This window comes from Bos indicus x Bos taurus, chromosome 24 (genome assembly GCF_003369695.1).
Source record: "Bos indicus x Bos taurus breed Angus x Brahman F1 hybrid chromosome 24, Bos_hybrid_MaternalHap_v2.0, whole genome shotgun sequence".
Lineage (NCBI taxonomy): Eukaryota > Metazoa > Chordata > Mammalia > Artiodactyla > Bovidae > Bos > Bos indicus x Bos taurus.
In genome coordinates, this window is record NC_040099.1 from 40722937 (window position 1) to 40750296 (window position 27360).

At 42.9% G+C, this 27360-nt stretch overlaps 1 protein-coding gene across 10 annotated transcripts in view; it reads left to right on the forward strand.

Annotated features, from left to right (window-relative positions):
• Positions 1 to 27360, forward strand: part of PTPRM (protein tyrosine phosphatase, receptor type M) — a 666940-nt gene that overhangs the window by 234701 nt on the left and 404879 nt on the right. For all 10 annotated transcript variants that reach the window (XM_027525884.1, XM_027525889.1, XM_027525885.1 and 7 more), the window contains exons 3-4: positions 10751 to 11022; positions 24187 to 24265. In XM_027525884.1, the coding sequence (XP_027381685.1) occupies positions 10751 to 11022; positions 24187 to 24265 (351 nt within the window). The remainder of the gene's footprint in view (positions 1 to 10750; positions 11023 to 24186; positions 24266 to 27360) is intronic.

The following is a 27360-nucleotide window of genomic DNA, read 5'->3' on the forward strand; positions in this document are numbered from 1 at the left end:
TATTTTGGTAAACTTAATGGATCTGATCTGCTAATTTGTGGATTTTTTTGTTTCTGTGCTCAACACAAAATATTTAAAATATGATAGACATCTTAGCTGTAAGATTCTTGCTGGAAGAATTGGTCCAAGTTTTGTTTTCTGAAGTTCTCAAAGTGCTTAGTACATAATGTTTGCTCAGATGCCTCTTGTCATGGCTAAAAGTGCCTAGTTAAAGTGACTTAATATTTGGTCACCTCAGTATTTTTATGAGTAATAAAGATAAAAATACCTATTCAATTATGCTGTGAATCACTAAATTAACAATTGCATTATCTTTGAGGCATTTAGTTTAAATGTCCTGAAGCAACTGTTTTATACCCATTTTAGATGTGAGCTGTGCTTTTTTTTTAATTTTTATTTTTTTTGAAGTACAGTTGATTTATAATGTTTCAGGTGTATAGCACCTGAAACATGTATATGAGTTATACATATACATGTATTCTTTTTCAGATTCTTTCCTATTGTAGGTTATTACAAGATATTGACTATAATTCTCTGTGCTATGTATATAGTAGATCTTGGTTGATTATTTTATATTAATATATAGGAGTGTGTATCTGTTAATTCTACTTTATCCCTCCATTCTTTCCCCTTCATTAACCTTAAATTTGTTTTCTAGTCTGTGAATCTATGTCTGTTTTGTAAATAAGTTCATTTATATCATTTTTTTAGGTTCTATATATAAGTGATATCCATATGATTTTTGTCTTTCTTTGTCTAATTTATTTCCCTTAGTATGATAATTCCTTGGTCCATTCCTGTTGCTGTAAATGGTATTATTTCATTCTTTTTATGGCTGAATAATATTCCATTATGGTAAAGAATCTGCCTGCCAGCACAGGAGTCTCTGGAGCGTGGGTTCAGGGATCAGTCCCTGGGTCGGGAAGATCTCCTGGAGGAGGAAATAGCAACCCACTCCAGTATTCTTGCCTAGGAAATCCCATGGACAGAGGAGCCTGATGGGCTGCAGTCTGTGGCGTCACAAAGAATCAGACACGACTTAGTGAATGGGCATGTATGCACACAGTATGCCATTATATAGATAGATAGAATGTCCCCCACTTCTTTATCCAGTCATCTGTAAATGGACATTTAGGTTGCCTCCCTGTCCTGACTATTGTAAATAGCTGAGCTGTGCTTATTGTTAATTTCATAACACTTATGTTGATGTGAAATTCCCTTGAGGAGCACAGACTGCCTTTTACTGGCCAGCATGACTTGCAAGGAGGCCAGGTCACGTGAGTCCCCAGTTTCCCTCCTGCTGAGAGCACATGCTAGACTCTATAGGAGGGAAGAGATCGTGCAGTTGGAGAGTGTACTTGAGCCTCCTTGTGGGCTGGTGTTGCTCCTCTGCCATCTTACTGTATTTTCACCAGCACTTTAGGAGAGTGGCAAAAATCAGTGCAAGTCACAGATGTTCTTCCTGCTCAGTAATTATTGAGAATCCATCAGAAAGGCAAGAAGAGAGAGGGCAAAAATAGAAAGGGAGAGAGGACATTTGGATGAAGGGAGAATTTTTTTGTTAGAAGTTTTCTTCTCTAGTGGTTGCAAAACACATATTTCATACGTGTGCTCAGGTGACATTTTTGAGAGGAGCACAAAAGAGCCTGTGCCCCAGGAAGGAGGCTTGACAGCTGGTCTGCAGGACAGGAGAGTGGTTGTGGCGAGAGCAGTTTCATCAGGCTGAAATGGGTGCTAATAAGTGTTTCTACAGTGCTGGTGGCACCTCCCCGCAGCGGTTTTGTTCTCTTTGAGATTTGCTCCTGAGTTCATTTATTTCTCTGCAGGCTTCACTTTCCCTATTTCACAAGGTTTCCCATCAGAAAAGACATATTCTTTAGGACCATTTTAGTACCGGCTGAGGGAGACAGGGGAGGGATGTAGTATTTTGTTGTTTAAAGGATGAGATCAAATTTAGAATTACAAATTGACAAGAAAAGGCTTTCTTAACTGAGCAGGCAGAGCTCAGTTTTAGATTGTCTCAGGGGGCTATTTCCGTAAGGCCTTAAAAGCAGTCATGGGCTCTGAAATCCATGTGGGTTATGGCCATGACTTATTCATGTTGCAAAATGAAATCGGGTAGAATAGGAAATTTGAGTATAATGACCAGACACATGCTATAGGGCAGCATACATGCGTGATGCTGTGAGCGCGCACACACACACACACATTCAGACGCACATATGGTCAACACAAAACTCTCATGAAAAAGGGCATCATATCAACTTAAAAAAAATGGTCACAACCCAAAAGCTGAGAGTTGTATTTTATTTGGTGGGAATTGTTAAGACTTCAAGCGTGAGAGACAGCATCTCAAGTAATGTAGAGAGAACTCTGAGGAGGAGGCGAGGGGAGGAGCCAGGTTATATAGAAGGTTTGCAACAAAGGGCAGGTCATCTGAACATCAAAAGAGTATTACGAATTAAGGAAAACTAGACATCCCAAGTTAAGGAATTTAGCACTTTTCTATGTATGGGAAGATGCAAGAGTCTGGGCTGGCTGAAGTCATTCCTTTTATAGGCATTTTAGCTATTCTGCGTCAGTATCCTGTGTTTTCACATCCTGAGCTCCTTTGGGGCTTACCGTAGGGAGTGGCTGAAGCCTGATGACTGCTAGATCGCAGGTATTGTTCTCTTTCCTGGATGCCCTGAGGCTCACACTGGAAGGCTGCAATCACTGATGCCTGTGACATCCTTGTGTACTGATACGGCAGGAAATACTCCATCTCTCAAGTTATCAGATGCTGCTTCTCTGTCAGCCAAGGTTTTGAATAGCACACTCTTCCTAACACATTTGTCCTGTGCACCGAGTTTCTCGAATTTTGCAGAAGAATCCCTGCAGTTTCCTCAGTCTTTAAAAATCTAGAGCCTGGAACACCAGTGCAGATTTTAATGATGGGGTAGAAGGGAGTAACTAATTATATGTCATTATTGCCTCCGTCACCAACAACGATGGAAGATAGACTAATCACACACATGTGCCAGTGGGTATGATTAAGCTGAATTTAATTCACCCAAAGAGTTGAGAATACGAACATCACATGTTCTCATAACAAAGTCTTCCTTTTCAGAGAAACCTAAATAATGATTCTTAAAGACCTGCCGAGCTGCCTGGTGAGACAGCCCCTTTTGAAGCTAACTCCATTCCGTAGAGATCTTTCTTTCCATTTGCCCTGCAACATTATACTCTCTCATTTCTGTACTTGTGACTTAAGGGTGTTTTTTTATTTGAACACAAACAGAATTTTGATGTTAATTTGAATCCTGATTTCTTTTATTTATTTTCCCAGGTTGGGCATTTTTGTAGGGTAAAAGATTGTCGTAAGGACATATCGACAAAGGGGATCCAATGACTCTTTGAAAATGCATTTTATCACAGTCCAAACATTGAAGTAGACGTTGAAAATTAAATATTCAACCATATAAGGGCATTGTTAAAAACAGACTTAATAGTCTAGAATGTGAATGCTTTGAAGTCTTTAACATCAGTTTGTGAGTTGACTTTACTTCTATAATAGGCAGGTGATACATTCAGACAATTAAAAGGCACCTGTTCCTCTGACCTGCCATCCCTTTAGGCACAACTGGGACTTTACTCCAGGAGTCCAGAGTTGCTAGAAGATGCTAAACATAAATGTTCACACTTTCTTCTGCACACTCACCATATAACACTAGGGCAGGAAGTACTAGTGTTAGCTGAAGTGTAGTCTTCTAAACTTGATGGGCTTCCCTGGTGGTTCAGCAGTAAAGAATCTGCCTGTAATGCAGGAGACCCCGGTTCGATTCTTGGGTCAGGAAGATCCCTTGGAGGAAGAAATGGCTACCCTCTCCAGTATTCCTGCCAGAAGAATCCCGTCAACAGAGGAACCCAGTGGGATACAGTCCATAGGGTTGCAAAGAGTTGGACACGGCTTAACGACTCAACAACAGACTTGAAGCCACATCATAATTCCTCATGACCACATACAGAAGTAAAGGTTTCCTTCCCAAAGCTTAAACATAGGGGCAAGATTGATTGAGTTGAAAATTTTCTAAAATTTCAGTAATAATGTTCCTCTCCTTTGAAGAAAGGGAACTTAAACGTTACCATTTTAGGTGAAAAATGATAGCACCAGTTGGGTTTTGGACAGGCAGGTGGAAATATGTCGAGCTAAATGCTGAAGACTTGAAGACGATTTAGAGAAGCCTGGCATTAGAAGGTCTAAAGTACACAATAAACGTGATGATAATTGTCAGTAACTCCTGGGCTTGTGTTATATGGCAAACACTGTCCAAAGTGCCTTTATATGTGTTAATCGTTATTTGTGAGGGCTACATAGATGTAGCAGTTGAGCGACTCTGGAGGAAGAAAACAGGAACTTCTCAGCAGACAGCACCCCAGGGAACAGGTACTCAATAAAGAGAGACTTTTTCTTTTAAAATTAGTATTAGAGACAGAGAAATACCATGTGATGTCACTTGTATGTGGAATCTAAAAAATACAACTAGTGAGTGTAATAAAAAAAGAAGCAGATGGAGAACATGGAGAACAGATGGAGAGAACAAACTGGTGTTACCATTAAGGAGAGAAAAAGGTTAAGGGTAGGACTTTGCTTGTGGTCCAGTGGTTAAAGCTCCACGCTTCCAATGCAGGAGTCATAGGTTCAAGCCCTGGTTGGGGAACTAAGATCCAACTTTGCCTATAGACAAAGGCAAAAATAAATAAATAGTTTAACTTTTTTTAAAAAAGTAAAGGAAGAAGAGGCAATACTGTGTAGGGGATTAAGAGGTACAGATTCTTAGATATAAAATAAGCTAAAAGGTTATGTTGTACTACATGAGGAATAGTATTTTACAGTATCTATAAATGGAGTGAAACATTTAAAACTGAGTCACTCTATGGTACACCTGTAATTTATATGACACTGTACAGCAGCTGTACTTCAATAAAAAGAATAATATGTGTGGATGAGCTACTCGGGTAGTTTCTGGACTGTTTAGAGGTGGAAGACCTTTGCCTGTGACCGTGGGGACAGTCCAGACCCAGAGGGTGGAAGGAAGTTAGGAAGGAAGATGGTCCAGGTCGAGCAGGAGCTTAGACCAACGTCACACACCTGTCCTTGGAAACCCTCGGCCTAACTGCACGAAACTGCACTTCAAAAGTGCTAGATCTTGTAAGAAAAACAGCGCTGACCATTCAAATCTATGCATCTTTGTATAACTGATAGCAACAGTTTGTTGTTGTTGTTCAGTTGCTAAGTCATGTCTGATTCTTTGTGACCCTGTAGACTATAGCCCACCAGGCTTCTCTGTCCACAGGATTCTCCAAGCATGAATACTAGAGTGGGTTGCCATTTCCTTCTCCAGCGTATCTTTCCAAACCAGGGGTCAAACCCGCATCTCCTTAACTCTAGAATCCGTCCTTTGCCCTGTGCTAAGGACTCTCTCATCCTCCTCCTCACTAGAGGGGGCCCAGGGAGTCACTCCTTTCAGCTGGAGACCGCTTTATGCCAACTGAAACATTAAGATCTCGGGCTTGTCTGAACTCAGGAGGGGAGCAGAACCTTTGCGGCTTTTTCATCTAGGCTCGTAGTTTCCCAGGCAGCTTAACAGAGTAGAAAGAGGAATAGCTCCGAAGAACCACCGAACTTCATGTTGCTTTTGACCCTAAGCGAAGATATTTCTGCAGGAGTTTTAGCTTTGTCGAATGGGCATCACGTTGCCCTTTACTGAAGAGAAAAATTGCTGTTGATCACTCTAAAACCTTCAGTTCAGTTCAGTCGCTCAGTCGTGTCTGACTCTTTGCGACCCCATGAATTGCAGCACACCAGGCCTCCCTGTCCATCACCAACTCCCAGAGTTCACCCAGACTCATGTCCATCGAGTCAGTGATGCCATCCAGCCATCTGCACTTGAGCTGAAGGGACTCTGCTGTTCTATAGATGTCACGCCCCTGTTTGCTAATCCTATTAGCTAATTTGCATTGCAGCAACATGCCATGTAACATGACATTCTGGCTCAAAAAGGGAAAAAAGGAGAAAGTATACAAGTCAGGAGGACTTCCCTGGTGGCTCAGAAGGTAAAGAATCTGCCTGCAATGCAGGAGACCCAGGTTCCACCCCTGGGTCAGGAAGATCCCCTGGAAAAGGGAATGGCAACCCACTCCAGTATTTTTGCCTGGAGAATTCCGAGTACAGAGGGGCCTGGAGGTCTGCAGTCCATGGGGTTACAAAGAGTAGGACACGACTGAAGTGACTCAACACACACATGTAAGTCAGGATCATTTACGTACCTGCAGTTCATAACACCTGAATTTCATCTTGACCTCAAGATAAAAATATTTCTATACTTTAGACCACTTAAGAAGCTGACAGAGCATTCTGTGCTGGGATGAAGCTGAATGGGGTCAGTATTGAAGGACAGGCTGTGTAGTGGGAAAAATGGTGTCTTAGGGAACTCCAGTGATTCCTGAACAACTACAGTAGGAAGTTACCCAGTTTACCCAACCTGTGTAAAGAGACCCTTCATCTACGCGTCCAGATCCAACCTCCCCAGATACAGGAGACCTTTCCCTTGTATGCGCATCAACGCGTTTACCACCTCTGGTCACCACATGAAAGTGATGGAAACACTCCAAGAAATAATATTCTTTCTTTTTTTGTATGTTTTGTTTTGTGCATTTTCTTTATATATTTTTAAATTTTTCTTTCCTTTTGGCTGCACTGGGTCTTAGCTGATGCACGCATGCTTCCTCTAGTTGCAGTGAGTGGGCTTCTCTTATTATAGAGCATAGATTCTAGGGTGAGTGCCCGTGAGTAGTTATTGCTCCGCAGCATGTGGAATCTTCTTGGACCTGGGATTTAACCTGTATCCCCTGCATTGGCGGGGGGATTCTTTAGCACTGGACCACCAAGGAAGTCCAGAAATAATATTCTTGACAATGTGATGATACTAAAGGTTTTGGTGTTTCAGAGTCGGCTTCAAGTCTATGTCACACCTTGGCCTCATCAGTGGGAACATTGGACATTGTAACTATGTTGCCAATGCCACAGCCCCAAATGACAGAATGTGGAATCAATTTTCTTATTTTACTAAAAGCAACAGAGTACAGTTTTTAAGTCTTGTTGTAAATACCATAGCCAGCTATAAGTTTGTGATGGGGTTGGTCAACCCTGCATCTCTTGAAGAGACCCCCGCCCCATTTTGTAGAATATAGCTAACCCCAATCATTTCGGTCACATTCTCTTCCACACATTCAGTCTCTCTGTCCCCATCTCTTTCTTAAACCACGTTTGCTGTTCTTCCTTATTACTGAAATATATGTTCCCTAGCCCCTCCCTTGTGGCTCAGCTTTCATATTTCCAGGTACATAACATTCATCTCTTGAAAAATTGCTGTATTTTCAAATAGCACTTGTAATTTTCCTTCACTGTCGTGAAGGGGTTTGTTTTCTCCATATGTGCTCGCATGGCACAGGAGGAAACCTGGGGTTATTGGAGTGTAGCGAGATGAGTAATGGGATGGAAACTCAGAGGCTTTAAGTTCGGGGTTTGCCACTGACTCATCCTTAAACCTGGATAAGATGCTTCCTGGTCTCTCTGTGATGAAGTTCCTGTTTTTCTTGAATGGCATTAGCAAGAGCTCATCTAGGAAAGCGGTCTTGAGAGCTAACAACTAGATGCAAACATTCTGTAATATTGATCGCTTAATAATAGCCTATTAATTTTTAAAGGATATATCTACATTTTTTTTTAGTTCTCCTAATAATTCTCTGAGAAAGGTAGTCTCATTTTGCTGTTCTGCTGTTTAAGAAACCACAGCATGTAGATGAGAGAAAAATTCTGCACCTTTTCTAGGATTGTGTATGTATGTTTATAGATATATGTGAGCGTTTACTAAAATATATTGGGTTGGCCAAAAAGTTGTTCAGGTTTTTCTATAAGATGTAATGGAAAAGCCCCAAAAAACTTTCTGGCCAACCCTATACCCACAAGCATTCATACATGTAAATTGAAAATTATGGTTCACAGTGATGGAAATTTTTAAAGGAACAGTCAACTGAGGGTAATAGTCATTTTCCACAGTGGAAACGTCCAACCACCCTGAGCAGTATTTTTTTTTCACTTTGATTCTCCAAATTTACTTGTTCTTCCCTCAGAATTTCAATACATTTTCCCCTCTCTGCTAAAGAAGACTTGTGATGACCAGTTTTCCCTTTTATCTTAGAAGATTTTATCTTACGCATTGTGATATATAAAATTCCTGTCATTATTATAGTTGCCATTTCTTGAACCTTTCAAGTGACCTTTCCTAAGATCAGGGTGCCTGGGAAGCTTGCATCAATATGGAAACTCTTGGTCACTAATGGGTGGGTTAGTGCCCTGGATGAGAAGATAAAAGGAGTTACAGAGACTTCTGTGAATGACCATCCTCCCTGGACACAACCGCTGACCAGACTTCATCACCCTCCCCACCTCTGGGCAAGGAGCCAGTTGTGCCAGCAGTGGGGGAGGAGCAGTGGTGCCGAGCTGCAAGAAAATCATCCTGTATTGACGACAAAGAACATCATCTTGTCTATACAGTTTCTAAGGTTCCTCAAACCAGACCGGCCTGTTCCCTTTCTCTAGATTATATGGAAATTTTAGTGGTGGTACCATGATAGAATCGTGCTGTCTAGAGATGGTGGAAAATTCAAAATCTGCACAGCCCGATATGGCAGCACCTGGCCCCACGTAGCTGTTGAGTACTTGAAGTGTGGGTCGTGTGGCTGAGGACCTAAACTTCCAGTGTTATAGAATTTTTTTTTTTAATCCAGGTGCTGAGTGCTTTTTTAAAAATGTAAATTTATTTATTTTAATTGGAGGCTAATTACTTTACAATATTGTATTGGTTTTGCCATACATCAACATGAATCCACCACGGGTGTACATGTGTTCCCCATCCTGAACCCCCCTTCTACCTCCCTCCCCATACCATCCTTCTGGGTCATCCCAGTGCACCAGCCCCAAGCATCCTGTATCATGCATCACACCTGGGCTGGCAATTCATTTCATATATGATATTATACATGTTTTTTTATTTATCTTTTTGAAATTGAAGTACAGTCAATTTGCAATGACTCTTGAGAGTCCCTTGGACTGCAAGGAGATCCAACCAGTCCATTCTGAAGGACATCAGCCCTGGGATTTCTTTGGAAGGACTGATGCTAAAGCCGAAACTCCCGTACTTTGGCCACCTCATGCGAAGAGTTGACTCATTGGAAAAGACTCTGATGCTGGGAGGGATTGGGGGCAGGAGGAGAAGGGCAAGACAGAGGATGAGATGGCTGGATGGCATCACTGACTTGATGGACGTGAGTCTGCGTGAACTCTGGGAGTTGGTGATGTACAGGGAGACCTGGCGTGCTGCGATTCATGGGGTCGCAAAGAGTCGGACACGACTGAGCGACTGAACTGAATGTTGTGTTACGGAGAAGGCGATGGCCCCCCACTCAGTACTCTTGCCTGGAAAATCCCATGGATGGAGGATCCTGGTAGGCCGCAGTCCATGGTGTCGCAAAGAGTCGGATACGACTGAGCGACTTCACTTTCACTTTTCACTTTCATGCATTGGAGAAGGAAACGGCAACCCACTCCAGTGTTCTTGTCTGGAGATTCCCAGGGACGGGGGAGCCTGGTGGGCTGCCATCTATGGGGTCGCACAGAGTCGGACACGACTGAAGTGACTTAGCAGCAGCAGCAATGTTGTATTAATTTCTGTTGTATAGCAAAGAAAATCAGATATATATATACATATATATATACATATATATATATATACACACACATTCTTTTTTACATTTTTTCCCATTATGCTTTATCTCAGGATATTTAATACCATTCCCTCTGATGTACAGTAGTACCTTGTTATCCATTCTGTATGTAATACCTTGCATGTACCTACCCCAAGCTCCCAAATATTCCTTCCCTGTTGTTTGGTCGCTAAGTTGTGTCTGACTCTTTGAGACCCCATGAACTGCAGCATGCAAGGCTTCCCTGTCCTTCTCTATCTCCCAGAGTTTGTTCAAACTAATGTCCATTGAATCCATTCCTTCCCCACATTATCCAGCAATTTGACTCCTGGGCATATATCTGGACAAAACTATAATTCAAAAAGATACACACACCCTTATGTTTATAGCAGCACTGTTCACAATAGCCAAGACATCAATGTCCATTGACAGATGAACAGATAAAGAAGATGTGATATGTACAGACACACACACAATGTAATACTACTCAGCCATAGAGCAAAATAATCCCATTTGCAGGACCATGAATGCAACTAGAGATTATCATACTAAGTGAAGTATGTCAGAGAGAGAAAGACAAGTATCAGATAATATCACTTATATATGGAATCTTAAATATGACTCAACATTACAGATTTTTAATTAATTTCTTAAAAAAACTGCATGTGGCTAGTGACCATCAGATTGAACAGTGCAGAGAAAACCATGCATGTTTCTTAGGAGACTAATCACAGTGACATCAAGGGGCTTTGCCATCCACTCATCTTGAGAACACTTTGGGGGTAAAAAGAAGTGAAAGAGAGAGGACTTTGAAAGCCAAGGTCAAGTGTGTAGAATTGCAGTGTTGACCCATGGACATGATGATGGCTTCTCAGAAATGAACAGGAAGTAGTTTTTCATATTGTGACCCTCCTTTGATTTTTTTTTTTTTTTTTTTTTGCAGGCTCCTTCATGTTGGTGAACACATCCGGGAGACCTGAGGGACAGAGAGCCCACCTCCTCCTACCTCAGCTGAAGGAGAATGACACCCACTGCATTGACTTTCACTACTTTGTGTCTAGCAAGAGTAATTCTGCCCCTGGGTCACTCAATGTCTACGTGAAGGTCAATAATGGGCCTTTGGGGAGCCCTATCTGGAATATATCTGGAGACCCTAACCGTACATGGAACAGGGCAGAACTGGCCATCAGTACCTTCTGGCCTAACTTTTATCAGGTATGCCCTTTATTTTTCATTTCCTGTTTTGTAATATCCTATAACTTCTGAAAATATAAATCATTTTTCTATTAGTCTAATTGGAGAATGGGTAAGAAGCATTGGTATTTTTAGACCAAGGTAAAGAAAGTTTGTGCTCTTGGATAGGGAATATATTAAAGCTTTGTTGTATATTACCTTGAGAAATGAGTAAAAAGCTAAAAAGTTAAACTTGTTTTGTATATATCAAGTTAAGAAAATAGAAAGTCATCTGTAGCAGGGCAGGAAGTACTGTTTGTAAGGATGTTTAACTTTCTGTGTTGTGTGTGTGTGTTCAGTGCTCAATTGTGTCTGACTCTCTGCGACCCCATGGACTGTAGCTCACCAGGCTCTTCTATCCATGGCATTCTCCAGGCATGAATATGGGAGTGGGTTGCCATTTCCTCCTTCAGGGGATATTCCCAGACCATGGATCGAACCCACTTCTCCTGCATCTTCTGCCTTGGCAGGTGGATTCTTTACCACTGCGCCACCTGGGAAGCCAGCAGTACATATGTAAATTGCTAAAATCCTTTCGGCGTGCACTTGGGCAATACATTTTAGAAGTGTTAAAAAATTAGATAAGTCTAATTTTAGCAATCTACTATTAGGAATTCATCTTAAGGAAATAATGAAGACCGGTTGCAACTAATTAGCTACAAGTATATTCATGGCAGTGTGTTTACAATAATGAAAAATCAGAGACAGTATTACATTTCTAACAATAGAGGATGAGTTAATGTATGCCACCTCAATACAAAAAGTCATTTTGCAACCATTAAGAATAACATTACAAAAGATCATTTAGTAATATATATAAGCTTATGTTCTTAAGTGGATTAAACTGGTATAAAATCATAAAGCATCATTTTGGATTCAATTTTAAATTAAATACATATGTATTAATACATAAATATGTATATATAATTGGCCTTCCCTGTTGGCTTAGATGGTAAAAGAATCTGCCTGCAATTCAGGACAGCCAGGTTCGATCCCTGGGTCAGGAAGATTCCCTGGAGAAAGGAATTTCAACCCACTCCAGTATTCTTGCCTGAAAACTCCCATGGGCAGAGGAGTCTGGCGGGCTACAGTCCATGGGGGTCACAAGGGTCAGACACCACTGAGTGACTAACACTTTCACTTTACACATACATAATTAAACTATATGGTGAAATAAATAAATGAAAAAGTAATATAGCCCCAGCTAGTGACTAAAGTTTTTCTTTCCTTCAGATGTCATATCCTAAATTTTGCACAATGCCTATGTGCTATTTTTATGTATAAAACAAAAAAGAGTAAACAGTAATTTTTCCTCCAGAGGAAAATGCTCTACTTACTGCATATCCTTCTTTTTTATAAATGTATTGATAACCTGTCAGGGGCATAATTAAAAAGTATGGCCTTTAGGACAAAGTTTCTTCTTTTGTTGAATTAAAATGGAAGCAAAGGAAGTGGGTTTGGCTAAGGTAGGTGTCAGGAGGGTCTATGTGATGGATGAAGCTAAGGGGCTGAGTGTTTTGAGAAAGTCCTTTTGAAGGAGACCTTCCTACATTAGCACTCGTGGTTAAGAACCCGCTTGCCAGTGCAGGAAACAACAGGAGACATGGGTTCATTCCCTAGGTCGGGACAATCCCTTGGAGCAGGAAATGCAACCCATTCCAGTATTGCCTGGAAAATCCCATAAACAGAGGAAGCTGTGGGCTCCAGTCCATGGGGTTGCACAGATGACTGAGCACATACGCCAAATCTCAACAGTAGAGAAGGCCCGGCAGGTGCCCATCTGGAACCTGCATGAGAGCCTCCCTTGGTCTGCTTGGCCTCGAGACAAGATCAGAAGGAGCATCCTGCTTATCTCTGCCCTAATCTTCTTCCTTCCCCACCCAGAACTTCTAAGACTCAACTCTTTCGGGACCCTCCACAGCTGCCAGAGCCCAGCGCATGGGTTTAGTTTTGGCACTGGCTACATTCCAGTGTCTAGATCCCAGTGCCACAGTTAGGCGTTGGCATGCTACAACTAAGGATCTCAAATGCTGCAACGAAGACCCAACAAAACAGAATAAATATTTTTAAAAAAAATAAATAAAGGAAGTGACACCTTTTTGAGACCCTTTCTCACTGCCCAGGGAATCTGCTTCCCCCAGACACTCCCATTATTTAGGCTACAAGATATTAATACATGATAAAGATCTAGCAAATTAATGTGGAGTGACCATATGCTTAAAATACTACCATATTAAAATACTTTATATTCATATAGTACTTTATTTCCATAAGAGGCTCTTTACACTTTTGAAGGTAGTTTTGATCTCATGAGTAAAGATTGGTGAATGAAGTCATTTAAGGAATTTCATTTTATACTGTTATGATTTCACATTATAATATTGCTTCAAAACGGGTAGCATCATCATCTAGTAAAAGAACACGTGCTTTGCATCAGACAGAACTGGATTTGGATATGAAATCGGTTTTTAGTTTGGGCAACTTAAACTTATGAGCCTTCCTACTTACAGGACTAAGTTAAAGACAGGGCGAGGCGGGAAGAGGAAGGCAAAGCACAATTTGGATGTTCTCATCTCTCATTAAATGGTGGTAATTTATGGAGATTCAGATTTGTGGAAAACAGAAAAAAGGAGAAGTGGATAATAGTTGATACTTTTTCCTGCTCAGTCACTCCTTAAATGTGTTTGGTGCCGTGGCAGAAAGTGTGCAATGAAAACAGTTTCCGGCAACAAATCATTCATTGAAACACTGAAAGGGAAGAACCCAGGGCTTTGCCACCAGAACATTATAGCAAGGTAGCCCTGGCACTGCCATCATGGTGCTCTGCCTACCCCTGGGGGCAGGTGCGCTGGGTGGGGGAGGGCAGGCACGGGGGTGCTGTGCTGAGCGCCTCCTATCTCTCCTGTCTCTGATCCTCCCTTACTTATGTCAACAATGTCTGTTTCTCCCGTATCTTTGGCTGCAAGATCCTGAGTCAGTTCTCATCTCGGTCAGAATCTGAGTCTTGTAAGTTATTGGGTTTGGGAAGGTTTTCAGTGCAACTGAACACCACTGGCCTGTGTATATCGGATAAATATAATCTGTTCTCTTGGGCATCCCTTTGTTTTTACAACCTGTCTGCTCACATGATCTTTATTAGGATGTGTAGCATTTCAAAACGTTTCTTGGCAGAGTGGAGTGTTCTTGCCACGTAGTCGTTTAGTGGAGCTTTTCCTATTTATGGGAAAATAGTATTCTGCAGGTACCCATCACGATGATGACTTGCATGGAACACAGGGACTTGCAGGTTAATTACTGTTCATTAACACACAAACCGTCAAGGGTATGGAGCTTGAAAGTGAGAGTGAAGTTTCTCAGTCTTGTCCAATTCTTTGCGACCCCATGGACTTTAGCCTGCCAGGCTCCTCCGTCCATGGATTTTTCCAGGCAAGAATACTGGAGTGGGTTGCCATTTGATTACCGCGTACTTAATTCCTCAATTAGTGTTGTCCTAACCGCTGTGACGTAGAACCTGCCGCTCTGTTAGGGGCAGCATATGCACAGGCTACCTGCTTTCGCCAGGGCACCTGGGCTGTAGCCCCTGCTTGCTTTGATTTACTCACTGACTGCCATTTGAAGAATAGCATTTTCCTCTCTCAAGCTCCATTTTGCTTTGTTGTGAAGGTTTTGGAAAATACTTCACTTGGATTCCATTCCTTCTCTGCTCCTCTCTCTTCTTCCCCACCCCCACAAGTTTCTGGAGGCCTCTGATGGATTCCTCTGGGTTCCTAACCCTGTGGGCACCCAGAGACACTCCTGGAACCCCACATTCACTGCCCTGCTTCTGGATACAGTGGCTCTGAGTCCTGACTGAGGGCAGTGATCTTTAACAGAAATGGTTGTTTTGAAAAGGAAAAAATGCACAGGTAGTCTAGAAATCCATCACCACCACCCCCACTCAGCTCCTGAAATAAGGGGTCATGCCAGGCAGGGGACAGTGACAAGAAGGATGGGAAAGTCAGGGAAGATGACGGTGTTCTGGTTGCTCCACTTGTTGTCTAGTTGCTCAGTCATGTCTGACTCTTTGCCACCCCATGGACTGACTGTAGCTTACCAGGCTCCTCCGTCGTGTCCAACTCTTGCTGCGAACCGTGGGCTGTAGCCCACCAGACCTCCTGTAAAAACAAATCACTTAGATGCACTGAAGGGCCTGGCAGGAGAGGAGAGGTGGATCCCTGCTCTCTGTTCTCTGTACACCAAGCTTACCAAGGGACTAACATTTCTTGGGAGGCTAAGCCAAGATTGACCCTTTACCCATCTGCCATCTTTCCTGGTGGATGATGGTTTGAGGGACTAGGAAGGACTTGGTCTTTCTTACCTCTTGTCTTCACCTTCCAGCTGGACTCCCACATGACAGCCTTGGTTTCTTACTGGACTGGCCTTCAGCCCACTTTCGAGAAGGTCACGAAAGCCACGCTGAGTGGTAGCAGCTCAGCAGGCACTTGCTGCTAAGTTGTTGTTGTCGTCCCGTCACTAAGTTGTGTCTGACTCTTTGTGACTCTGTGGACTATAGCATGCCAGGCTCTCCTGTCCTTCCCAGAGTTTGCTCAGATTCATGGTCATTGAGTTGGTGATGCTATCTAACCACCTCATCCTCAGCCACTTTCTTCACCTTTTGCCTTCAATCTTTCCCAGCATCATAGTCTTTTCTGATAAGTCAACTCTTCGCAACAGGTGGCCAAAATATTGGAGCTTCAGCTTCAGCATCTGTACTTCCAATGAATATTCAGGGTTGATTTCCTATATGATCACTGGTTTGGTCTCCTTGCTGTCCAAGGGACTCTCAAGAGTCTTTTCTAGCACCACAATTTGAAAGCATCAGTTCTTCAGTACTCAGTTTTCTTTATGGTCCAACTCTCACATCCATACATGACTTACTAGAAAAACCATAACTTTGACTATAGGGACATTTGTCACCGAAGTGATAGACAGTGTCTGAGGTCTGCATGGGTGAGTGTTTTCCAAACTGCGTTCCAAGGAAGGTTCAAAGGCATTGGCCAACCAAATGGAAAGAAGCACTGATTTAAGGGAAATCGAATCCATCCTGTATCACAAGGCATTTCAGAGCCCATGGGTGACACGGGGCAGGTGCATATACTGGGGTGAAACGTGGACATCCATCTGGGCTTTAGCAGAACATCTCTTGAGTCTCATTGTTTCCTGGAACACACTTGGGGAATCCTGGTATGTACTCATGGAAGAAGAGAAGGCTCCCTGACTCCATTAATTCCTTAGCTTATGGAATTACTTAATTCAATGTGTGAGACCAAGTGTGAGACCATTGAATCGCTTTGTACCAAGTGCAAGACAATCAGCTTGCTTTGTCTGTCTGGGGGACACAGGAAATTAAATATGGCAGTGAAATGAAGCCCTGTCTCAGGCAGGAAAGCTGTTCTAATCAGGTACCCCGCCCCCTGCATTTTGTGCTAAAAAGAGATGAGTTTGAAGAAATCAGTGAGGACATATGAGGCTGTCACTTTACTACAGACACAGAGCTGCTTTTAGGAAGCAGAGGGATTCACATGACAGTTTCATATCTTCAAAGATGATGTTTTATCCATTCATTGTGAAAAACTTGCATATCTCTGAGTTTCCTTCTCAGTTTATACTTGTTATTTGATGATTAAGGACAGGTCCTTCTTCTGGGTGAACATCTTCCATTTCCCTGAGTTCTGTCGCTTCTAGCTTCTCATTACTTTTCCTTATCACTTTCCTATTTCGTTTCCCTGTGCCTTAATTTGCTTACCTAGCCCATTTTGTAGAATGGACATTTGAGCCATGAGTAGAAAAGATTAGAAAAGAACATTTCCACTTTCTAAAAGAGAAAGGGAAAACACAAGAAAATTGAAGAAATTAGTGTTGATTGGTAGGGAAGAACATGGCATCATTTCAGAATGTCCTGAGTGATGTAACAAAGCACCAATAATCAGCTCCACTGTGAAGCTTGTCCTTTGAATGCTTTTAACCTAGAGAAAGTAGGTTTTCACATGACTTCAATATGTGCATCTAAACAAAGGTCTTGGTTCTTTTTTCCTGATTTTCTAAAGTCGTAACATTTGTGGTTTTGCTTTGGCTCTTCTTTATCACAGAAACTTTTCTTTTTCTGTGTATGTTTTAGTTTTAGTTTTTTATTTGGAAAATAAAGTAGCAGTTTTTGTGAACATGATATACTTAGCCTTTGGTGGGAGTGTCAAGATGTTTTTTATTAATGTGTGATGTGGGCAAATATTTTACAGTTTTGTTGAATTAAGTATGTAAAGAAAAATGCATAAGTAATATATATGTATTTTGATAAACGTTTATAAATTAAATATGCTCATGAAGTCATGACACATATTAAGAAATTGAACGCGCTCCACTCCTCCAAAGACTCGCCCCTCTCCCAGCCTCTGCCTCTCTCATATTTAGCCCATCCTCAGAAATAATCATGTCTTAACTTCCACTATAGACTGAATGTTTGTGCTCCCCTCCAAATTCATAGCTTGAAATTCAGTCCTCAATATGATACACTATAGCTTTTTATTTAAATCAAAACCAGAAAGGGGCTATGGGGCTCCGTGTGGGAAGACAGACAGATGCCACGGGAGCCCCTTTGTTCTAGGGACTGACAGATGGCTTCCACCAGCCCATCTTCCATGGAGAGTGTTTGTGTTGTAACCTAAGGCCTTTGCTTTGTTCACATGTGGCCAGGGGAAATGGCAGTGTAGAAAGCTAATTTTGCTCCTCACTGAAGCGGGGAGCACCAGAGATGCTGCCGGGTTAAACCTCTTCCCATCTCCCGTTTGGCGGACTCAGATCCAGGATGAGTCTTCATGAGCGAACAAAACAGCACTCATTAGTCAGTGGTGTAACCAGCTCTTTCCTAACTGAAATTCAGCAGCTTTCCCCCAAGGCTCCAAAGACGCCGGGGGTGCAACATCTTGTCCCCCAGAGACATTGTGTGTTGAGTGATGGAATGTCTATGGGCTCTGTCTCGCCTACATGTCTTTACTTCCCACCACTGCCAATAACATCTGGGAACCAGCAGCAGAAATGAGCATCGAGTCCTTCCAGCGGCCAAGAACTTTCATAGAAGTAGGCCTCGGTGTGAATCCAAACACACTCCTGCAGTTTTGTCCCAAACATCACTGTGAGTGCTGAATCAGTAAACACTGCACCGCTGCTTCTGTGGGGAGCACGGCGTCAGCCCCGCCACGAGAGCCTCTGGCCATGAGGTTTTCATCGACAGGTCAAGGCATAACCTTGGTTTATGTGTGCCTTGTTTAATGTATGTCATTGATTCCTGTCATTGAACATGGCCAAGAGCACTAGCTCAGGCCTGAAGGAAGTTTATTTATTTAACAAATGTGTTTTCTCTGTAAGACACATCACAGCCTTGTGTGCTTGGCACCGACCAGACAGCACTTTAGTGCTGAGCTGGGGGCCGTCTTAAACAGCAGCATCGCCAGTAAAAGGCTCGAAAAGGTGAAAAACGTGGAACATTTAGCCTTGGATGAGGACAGTTGTTAGCAGCAGGAGAGGGGAAACTAGAAGGCAGAGCCCCTTTTTCCCCAGCCTCTGCTGGGCCGCGTGTGTCCGGCAACTCTAGCGTTTGCTGCTCTGTCCTTGTTCTCACATGACCAAGAATGCTTTGTGAGGATTGATCTTGGGATTTCAAATAAATTACAGAGCAGTCAGATTCAGAATCAACAAATACTGAGGATTCATTGTGTTTTCCATTAAGTCAGATTCCCTGCCTCCCCCCTCAAGAAAGGTGATATAACTGTATGGTGACAAAATTATTCTAGAATAATGCAGTTTGACTCTGTGATTCCATCTTACCCACCCCCCACTTCGGCTTTCAACCTTTCAAATAATCATAGCTTAGGTTAGGCTGGAGGGCAAAGGCATTTATCCTAAAAATGCATGTGTATCAGTAAAAACACAAACATTTAGCTGCAATCTAGCGAATGCCAAAGGACTTTGTGTAGAATGAGATGTGAGAGGCTTGAATATGAAATTTTTATTATAAATTCTTCGTAGTTTGGCATCTTTATAGAGGATTTGCCTTCTAAATGAGCTGGGTTTTCTTTCCTTTTTAATAAATTTTTTCTTCTTTATTTTTTTAGTTACTTTTTGGCTGCATTGGGTCTTTGTTGCCGCTTGTGGGCTTTCTCTAGTTGCGGCAAGTGGGAGCTACTTTCTAGCTGTCCTGTGCCGGCTTCTCACTGTGGTGGCTTCTCTTGTTGCAGAGCACTGGCTCTGGAGCATGGAATCAGTAGTGTGGCACCCGGGCTTAGCTGCTCTGCAGCATGTGGGATCTTTCCGGACCAGGGATCAAACTGGTATCCCCTGCATGGCATTCTTAACCACTGCATCACCAAGGAAGCCCTGTTTCATTTTTAGTTTAATCGTTAAGACAGTGTTTTGAGGTTTATCAAGTAATTCATTTCTATGGTTTTGTTTTATGCTTTAAAAATTTGGTAATGATTACTGCAAGGTAATGTGGGTGAAAACACCCACCCCTGTAATAGAGTTGAAACAAGCCAGCCCAGGAGAGGGCTTTCTCCCTGCCATTGCTAGAGGAGTACAAGGCTCCCCCAGCAAGTGCAAAGCATATTGAACTTGCTGTGACGAACTATTGCTATCGACGTATGCTTTCTTGTTAACCAGAGTAATGGCAGCTGCTGGTGAGCCAAGCAGGAAGGTTTCCTCTTAAAGCAGGAGGCTGGATAGTAAATACTTCAGGCTTTTCAAGCCAGATGGTCTCTGTGGCAGCAACTCCACGGTGCTGAGATTGTGAGAGTCACCATAGATAATCCATAAATGAATGGGTGTGACTGCTTTCCAATAAAGCTTAATTTGCAGGCATGGAAATTTGAGTTTCATATACTCATGTTGGGCTTCCCTGGTGGCTCAGACAGTAACGAATCTGCCTGCCAATGCAGGAGACCTGGATTCTATCCCTGGGTCAGGAAGAGATCCCCAGGAGAAGGAAATAGCAACCCACTCTAGTATTCTTGCCTGGAGAATTCCATGGACAGAAGAGCTTGGCAGGTTATGGTCCATGGGTCACAAAGAGTCAGATACAACTGAGCGACTAAGCACACACACACACACACACATATTTCTCGTGTATCACAAAATCTTCTTTTGAGTTCCTGCTACCAATGAAAACTGTAAACACCATCCATGGTTTGTGGGCCAGACAGAAACAAGAGATTAGGGGCAGATTTGGTCCATTTGCTATAGTTTGCTGACCCTTGTCTTGAAGTTCGTGTTGTTAAAACTGTGTCATAAAGTTTGGCCCTTGCAGCTATATTTCTGGGTCAAATAGATGGCTACATTCTTACTTCAATCTAGAAATAAAGAATTTAGAACATATATGCATTTATGCAGTAAAAGTTATATATGTATATTTGTGTGTGTGTATATATGTGTATGGGCTTCCCAGGTAACACTAGTGGTAAAGAACCTGTCTGCCAACGCAGGACACATGAGAGATGCAGGCTCGGTCCATGGATGGGGAGATCACCTGCGGGAGGAAATAACAACCCATTCCAGTATTCTCGCCTGGCCCGGAAAATCCCATTGACAGAGGAGCCTGCTGGGCTACAGTCCATGGGTTTGCAAAGAGTCAGACGTGACTGAAGCGACCGAGCACACACACACGTGTGTGTACGCATGGTTGTATATTATATGTGTATATGCATACATAGGCAGTCGAGTCACATGAAGAAAGTTCAGACTTGGAAATAAAATAGACCTGGAATTACACCCTGAGTATGTGACCTCAGAAAAATCACTTAACTTTGTATCTACTGAGGTAGATAATATTCACTCCAGTGGATATGGTTGACTGAGAAAAATTAGATAATACATACAAAAGGTGCCTGGGACATGGATGTAAATGGTAAATAAATGTTTTTTGAATTGTTGATTTTTTATAAAGAAAAAAATTGGTGTGGTTCCCTTAAGAGGCTCAAGTCTTACTTCTAATATAGATTTTTAATAGGTTCTGTCCTGTTTGATAAAAATAAGCATGGCCACATCCCACATCAATTTTTACACCTTTTTTTTTTTTTGCTTTCCGGTGGTGCTGTCTATGGTCTTGTGTTAGTTTCCTCTGACTTCCATCTTTCTGGCTCTGGGAGCAGGCATCTCAGACACTCCTGTGATCCACCCCCACCCCTTCATGTGTGTTATATTTCTGTACAGCAATACTTGTCTTTTGATAGAGTGGTCCCTTGTTTGAAAAAAAGAGACAAAACTATTTCTGCTTCTGAAGCTTTCTTGGCAAGGGCACTGGCTAGAAAAAAAGTACAAACTGGAAAACTTGCCAGAGAGCAAGGGTTCACGACGAGAAAAGCTTTTCAGGGCATGCTTAAATATGCTTTTAAGAAACTTGTTTAAGGACTTCCCTGGTTTCTCAAGTGACACAGCAGTGTCACTTGACACGTGTCACATTGACACGTCCATGCCTGCAGTGACGGAGACTCGGGGGACACAGGTTCAATCCCTGGGTCAGGAAGATCCCTTGGAGTGGGAAATGGCAACCCACTCCAGTATTCCTGCTTGGAGAATCCCATGGACAGAGGAACCTGGTGGACTACATCATGGGGTCGCAAAAAACTGGACAGGACTGAGCAACTGAGCAGGCGTGCACACTTGCAGTCCAGTGCTTAAGACTTTGCCCTGTCTTTCCTGCTGCTTCCGTGGAGTCGCGAAGAGTCGGAGACGACTGAGCGACTGAACTGAAGTGAGCTCCTGCTCCTTCTCCCTCCATCCCTGAGCCCTGGCAAGCACTCACCTGGCCTCCGTTTCTGAAATGCTGACATTACACGTTGTTACATAAATGGAATCATATTGCGTGTAATCTTTTCTGATGGGCTTTTTCACTCAATGCTGTTCTCTGGGGATTCATCTAGTCAGTGGTTCTGTCGGTAGTTAGTTCCTTGAATTTGAGTCAGTTCTAGTGAGGTGGATGAACCTAGAGGCTGTTAATACAGAAGTAAGTCAGAAAGAGAAAAACAGATGTTATATAATAATGCATATATATGGAATCTAGAAAAATGGCACTGATGAATCTATTTGCAGGGCAGCAGTAGAAACGCAGACATAGAGAACATACTTGTGAACACAGCAGGGGAAGGAGAGAGGGACAGATTGAGAGAGGAGCAGCGACACACACACAGTACCGTGTATGAAACAGACAGCTAGTGGGAAGCTGCTGTGCAACACAGGGAGCTCAAGCTCGTGCTCTGTGATGACCCAGAGGGCTGGGATGCGATGGGAGGGGCAGGGAGGCTCACGAGGGAGGGGACATATGTATTCTTATGGCTGATTCACATTCTTACATGGTAGAGAGCAACACAACATTGTAAAGCAATTATCCTCCAATTAAAAAAAAATTGTCCCTTTTTAGTGCTGACTAGTAACAATGGAAGGCAATAGAACCCCACTCCAGTACTCTTGCCTGAAGAATCCCATGGACAGAGGAGCCTGGTGGGCTGCAGTCCATGGGGTCACTAAGGGTTGGACACAACTGAGCGACTTCACTTTCACTTTTCATTTTCACGCATTGGAGAAGGAAATGACAACCCACTCCAGTGTTCTTGCCTGGAGAATCCCAGGGACGGGGGAGCCTGGTGGCTGCCGTCTATGGGGTCGCACAGAGTCGGACACGACCGAAGTGACTTAGCAGCAGTAACCATGGATGTACCACTCTCTGTTTAATCATTTGAATGGCATCTGGACTATCTCTGGCTTCTGCTTATATTGAATAAAGCTTCTATGAACATTCATGTGCAGGTTTTTATATGAATAAATAAGTCCATTTCTTGAATGGAGGATGCTGGGTTGTGCATTAAGAATGATCCTCTTCATGTGGTCTCCCTGCGACACGGATTCCTGCTGTGTCATGTGGACCTGTTAGCATTAACACTAGCCTGACAATGGAGAGCTTTTGTTAGTGGTTCTTTTTTCTCCTTTAGCCTCAACTTCTCTGAGTCCACTATGTCAAAATGTTATTCGTCTTGAGGACCTCAGAGCATGTTTCCCTTTTTCTGTTGCCCTGCTTCTCCTAGGATCAAACAGTTGTAAAGCCTTCATCATAAGATTTTTATATCATTTTCCTCCCAGTTCATACTCTACCATCTGAATTTCAGCCAGCACAGCTCTTCTCTGTATTTCTAATATGGTGTGTTCCCTATGAGTGGAGCCTCTGCGCCTGGTCACAGCTGACCTTTAGAGCTGTAGGTCCCAGTTTTCCTCTTTATGGTCACGGTCATGTCCACCTCAGGGCCTTTGCACATTCCCTGGAAGATACCTTACACTCTTCTCACCTTTGGCTCGTTCACTGCCAGCTCTCAGCTCAAACACCGCTTCCTCATGGAAGGTCCTCTGGAGTATGTCCTCCTAGTATCCTGTTCTCTTCTTTCATAGTACTTTAAACATTTTAATTGCATGTATTAGTTGTATAAAACCTAAGACCCCATGTGGTTCCAGTTGGTCCATAGAGTCCCCTCAAAGAAGTTGACCAGAAGATATGTCGCATGCATAATAAGTCACTTCAGTTGTGTCCGACGTTTTGCAACCCTATGGACTGCAGCCCACCAGACTCTTCTGTCCATGGGATTCTCCAGGCAAGAATATTGGAGTGGATGTCCGTTCCCTTCTCCGGGGGATCTTCCCCACCCAGAGATGGAACCCATGTCTCCTGCGGCTCCTGCATGGCACGCAGGTTCTTTACTGCTGAGCCATGGGGAAAGCCCAGAAAATATATTATCTTAAAGCAATTTAAATCTTAACATCACCTCTGGAAGATGACTCAACCTCTGTCTTTTGAGTATCGGTTCCTCCCTGGGGTCCCCCCTCACCTTCATGGGGTGAGACCTTGATTGTACTGCTGTCTGCTCCCCACATTCACCTCCCAAAAAACTGAGTTTTAGTCTTAGTTGTTATTGCAGTTTTAGAACCTAGACCATTTGACTGTCGGATTACTAGACATTCGATGATGTCTGTGGGAAACATGAATGAATGGTTGAAATGAGGTATCTTATCTACAGGAAATGTTAGGTCAAAGTTGATAAAGTGAATGAATAATGAAAACCTTTCTTAATCTTTCAGGTGATTTTTGAAGTCATAACTTCTGGACATCAAGGTTACCTCGCTATTGATGAAGTGAAGGTGTTAGGACATCCGTGTAGTAAGTTGCCTCAACTTTTAATCCTTCAGGGACATGGTTGGGGGTGTATTTATGTTATGGATGGGAGAAAGTGCTAAAACCTGGAGGGAAGTTTGTCCTATCTAGAGAGTCCCTGATGGAGTTGTAGGTGGCGCTGTGCTAGCCCAGAAGTTCACATACATGTGTCATGTGTGAGGCATTGTAAGTGAAAAATGACTGAGTGCCTTGAAAGTGAAAATCAGCAATGGGGACTATGGGAATATTTGGTATGTTGAAATATCCAACCTCAAAAGAGAATGTTGGGAGCTGAGCAACCAAAACTCTGCAAATCTATGTGTCTGTGTCTGTGTGTGCTTAGTGCGTGTGTGTGAGTGTGTGTGTGTGTGTGTGTGTGTGTACAGAGCTTCCCATAATCATGTGCTCAGAAAAAATCAGTTATGTTTGCCTTTTATAAATTCTTTTTTTGGTGCCATGCCTCACAGCATGAGGGATCTTAGTTCCTAGACCAGGAATCAAACCTGCACCCTTTGCAGTGGGAATGTGGAGTCTTAGCCACTGGACCACCAGGGAAATCCCGCCTTTGTAAATTCTTCCCCTCTTAACGTTATATTTTTAGGTCAGTCCATCAGATTGCATCATATACATATACTACACTGTATTTTTGTATTCGTCTATGAATATTTAGTTCCCCCTAAGACCCAGTTTTTCTCTGTGACAGACATGGCTGCAGTACACACCCGTGTGTGTGTGTGCACGTGCATGCCTTTGCATGCAGTTTGTGAGAACCTGGGAGATGTGTATTCTTACAGGCAGAGTTGCTGAGATGTCGGTTAGAAACAGGTTTACGAGATGCTGCCAAATTGGTATGAAAGGTGTCTGCCCAGTTCCACACCCACCAGCAACGCGTGGATATTTGAGTTGCCTGAATCCTTGCCCCAGGTTGATATTGTCAGACATTACATCTTTGACCATCTCAGAGATGGTGGCCTGCTTTACTTTTAGGGTCCCTGGCTTTAAAGGGAAATTGGCTCATTCAGACCATTCTGGATCTCTGCTGAAGCATGCATGTGTGCTAAATCGCTTCAGTCCTGTCTGACTCTGTGCAACCGTGGACTGTAGCCTGCCAGGCTCCTCTGTCCACGAGATTTCCCAGGCAAGAATACTGGAGTGGGTTGCCATGCCCTTCTCCAGGGGATCTTCCCAACCCAGGGCTTGAACCTGCGTCTCATGTCTCCTACATTGGCAGGCGGGTTCTTTGCTGCTAGCGCCACCCTTTCTGCTGAAGGTCCCCAGCCAAATCCATGGGGGTGTGGTTATAGCTAGGCTGATACTAGAAATAAAAACACTTGCAGGAATGTCTGCTTTTACTGTGTGGGCTGAGACATGCCCCAGTGATTACTCCACACGGTAGTCACAGACAAGTCTGGGTGGCTGTTATCCACTGGGCTATCATGACACCATTGTTTGATTCCACCCCAAAGGGTCTTGCTCTCTGAGATCTTTATCTGGTGTCCCAGTTCAAGCTCGGCAGTCATCTTGCTCATTACCCGGTCAGGACGTTCCTATTGTAACTCAGTGCTCGGCCTTTTCTTCTGTCAGCAATACTAGCGAATTCAACAAGAATTTCAGTCCCTTTTTTCTGAAAAGGCAAAAAAAAAAAAAAAGTTCCTAATGGGAACAGCAGGGCAAATTCAAGAAGCAGAATATAATTACCTGAGTTGGAATTTGGCCAAACGCTCAGAGTCATAGCCTCAGGCTTGGAAAAGTGCCCTGAGATCCTCTCAGGCGCACGAACGTTCAGGGCTTCTGATTCACCTCTCGCCAGGAGAGACGTCAGATGGACCTACTGTGTGCTGAGCCATTTCCTGGAGCAAACCTCACCACCCGGCAAGTGTCTCTGCTGCTCTGGGTGCAGGTGCAGAGGCCTCTGGCCAACAGAACGGCTCCTCAAGTGGACCCCCTCCCATCCAGCAGGATTCTAGTCACTGCCTTCAGTAGGAGAGAAAGACTTAATGCTTCCCCTTCCGTCAGAGCCTTCCTGAAATGTGTCTCCCACAGTTCAGTGCATTCTTCCCAAGACCAGCTGCCTGCAGCCGCAGAAATGGTGTTTATGTCTCTCCTTTGGAGAATACCGGTTCTGATACCTAATTGGCTCTACAAACTGCTGTTAGGAGACAGAATCGCAAAACAGCCTGTGTCCCAAGGTGATGGATGCTACAATGGTGTGTTGAACTGTGAGCTTTAAACGGTCTTGATGATGGCCTTTCTGTCGTTATCTTCTCCTGAATTGCCAAGTTTATGGGGAAAACATGCAAATAAAGATTTTAAAGAAGGCAGTCATTTGGTCTTAAAAGGGAAAGCTTTATAGTTTGTATTCTAGGGGATTTCCTATCAGGGTTTCTAAATAATAATCAATTATTTTGAAATGCTGAGGCTCATTAAATTTACATCGTGAAGGAGCATAAATATTTCATATCCAAAATTCTGCTTTCCCCAAAGATGTAAAACTGCTGAACTTTATTTACTTCACTCTAAAGGCTCCTGTTTGGATTCATATAGGTTTATGAGCAGGCATTACGACACTTTTTTAAAAGTAGCTGTTCTGTTAAGGGTGTACAGTTGCTCATAAAATTGATTTTCGCGTAGTGACAGTAAGATGCCAGATCGTTTTGAAATGTGGAAATGCCTGTGCTGTGGCTTCACACAGCTTCTGATGAACGTAGATAATTTCTGTATTTGGTGTGCACCCTAAAGCTATATTTTGAATTTGGTTCAATAATCCTGGTAGGAGAAACTGAAGAAGCGGTTTTTTCAGCTTCATAATATTGTCTCCTGTTTTTAAGCAGGTCGTAACTTAGGCATATGTGGGTATTATTATTATTATGACCTTGTGATGCCGGTATGTATTTTTATATCTTATAAGCTATGCAGCATTTTAACATCACATATCATTCCGTTCATCCTCTCAAAGTTGTATGGGAACGTGGGATGTTTTTCCTTTTACTCAGGCTTTCTAATATTTCCTTCAATAGTGTTTGCAGTCTTCAAGGTACAAACTGAACTTCTCTCATTAAATGTATTCCTATGTATTCATTTTGATACTGCTCTACAGGAGC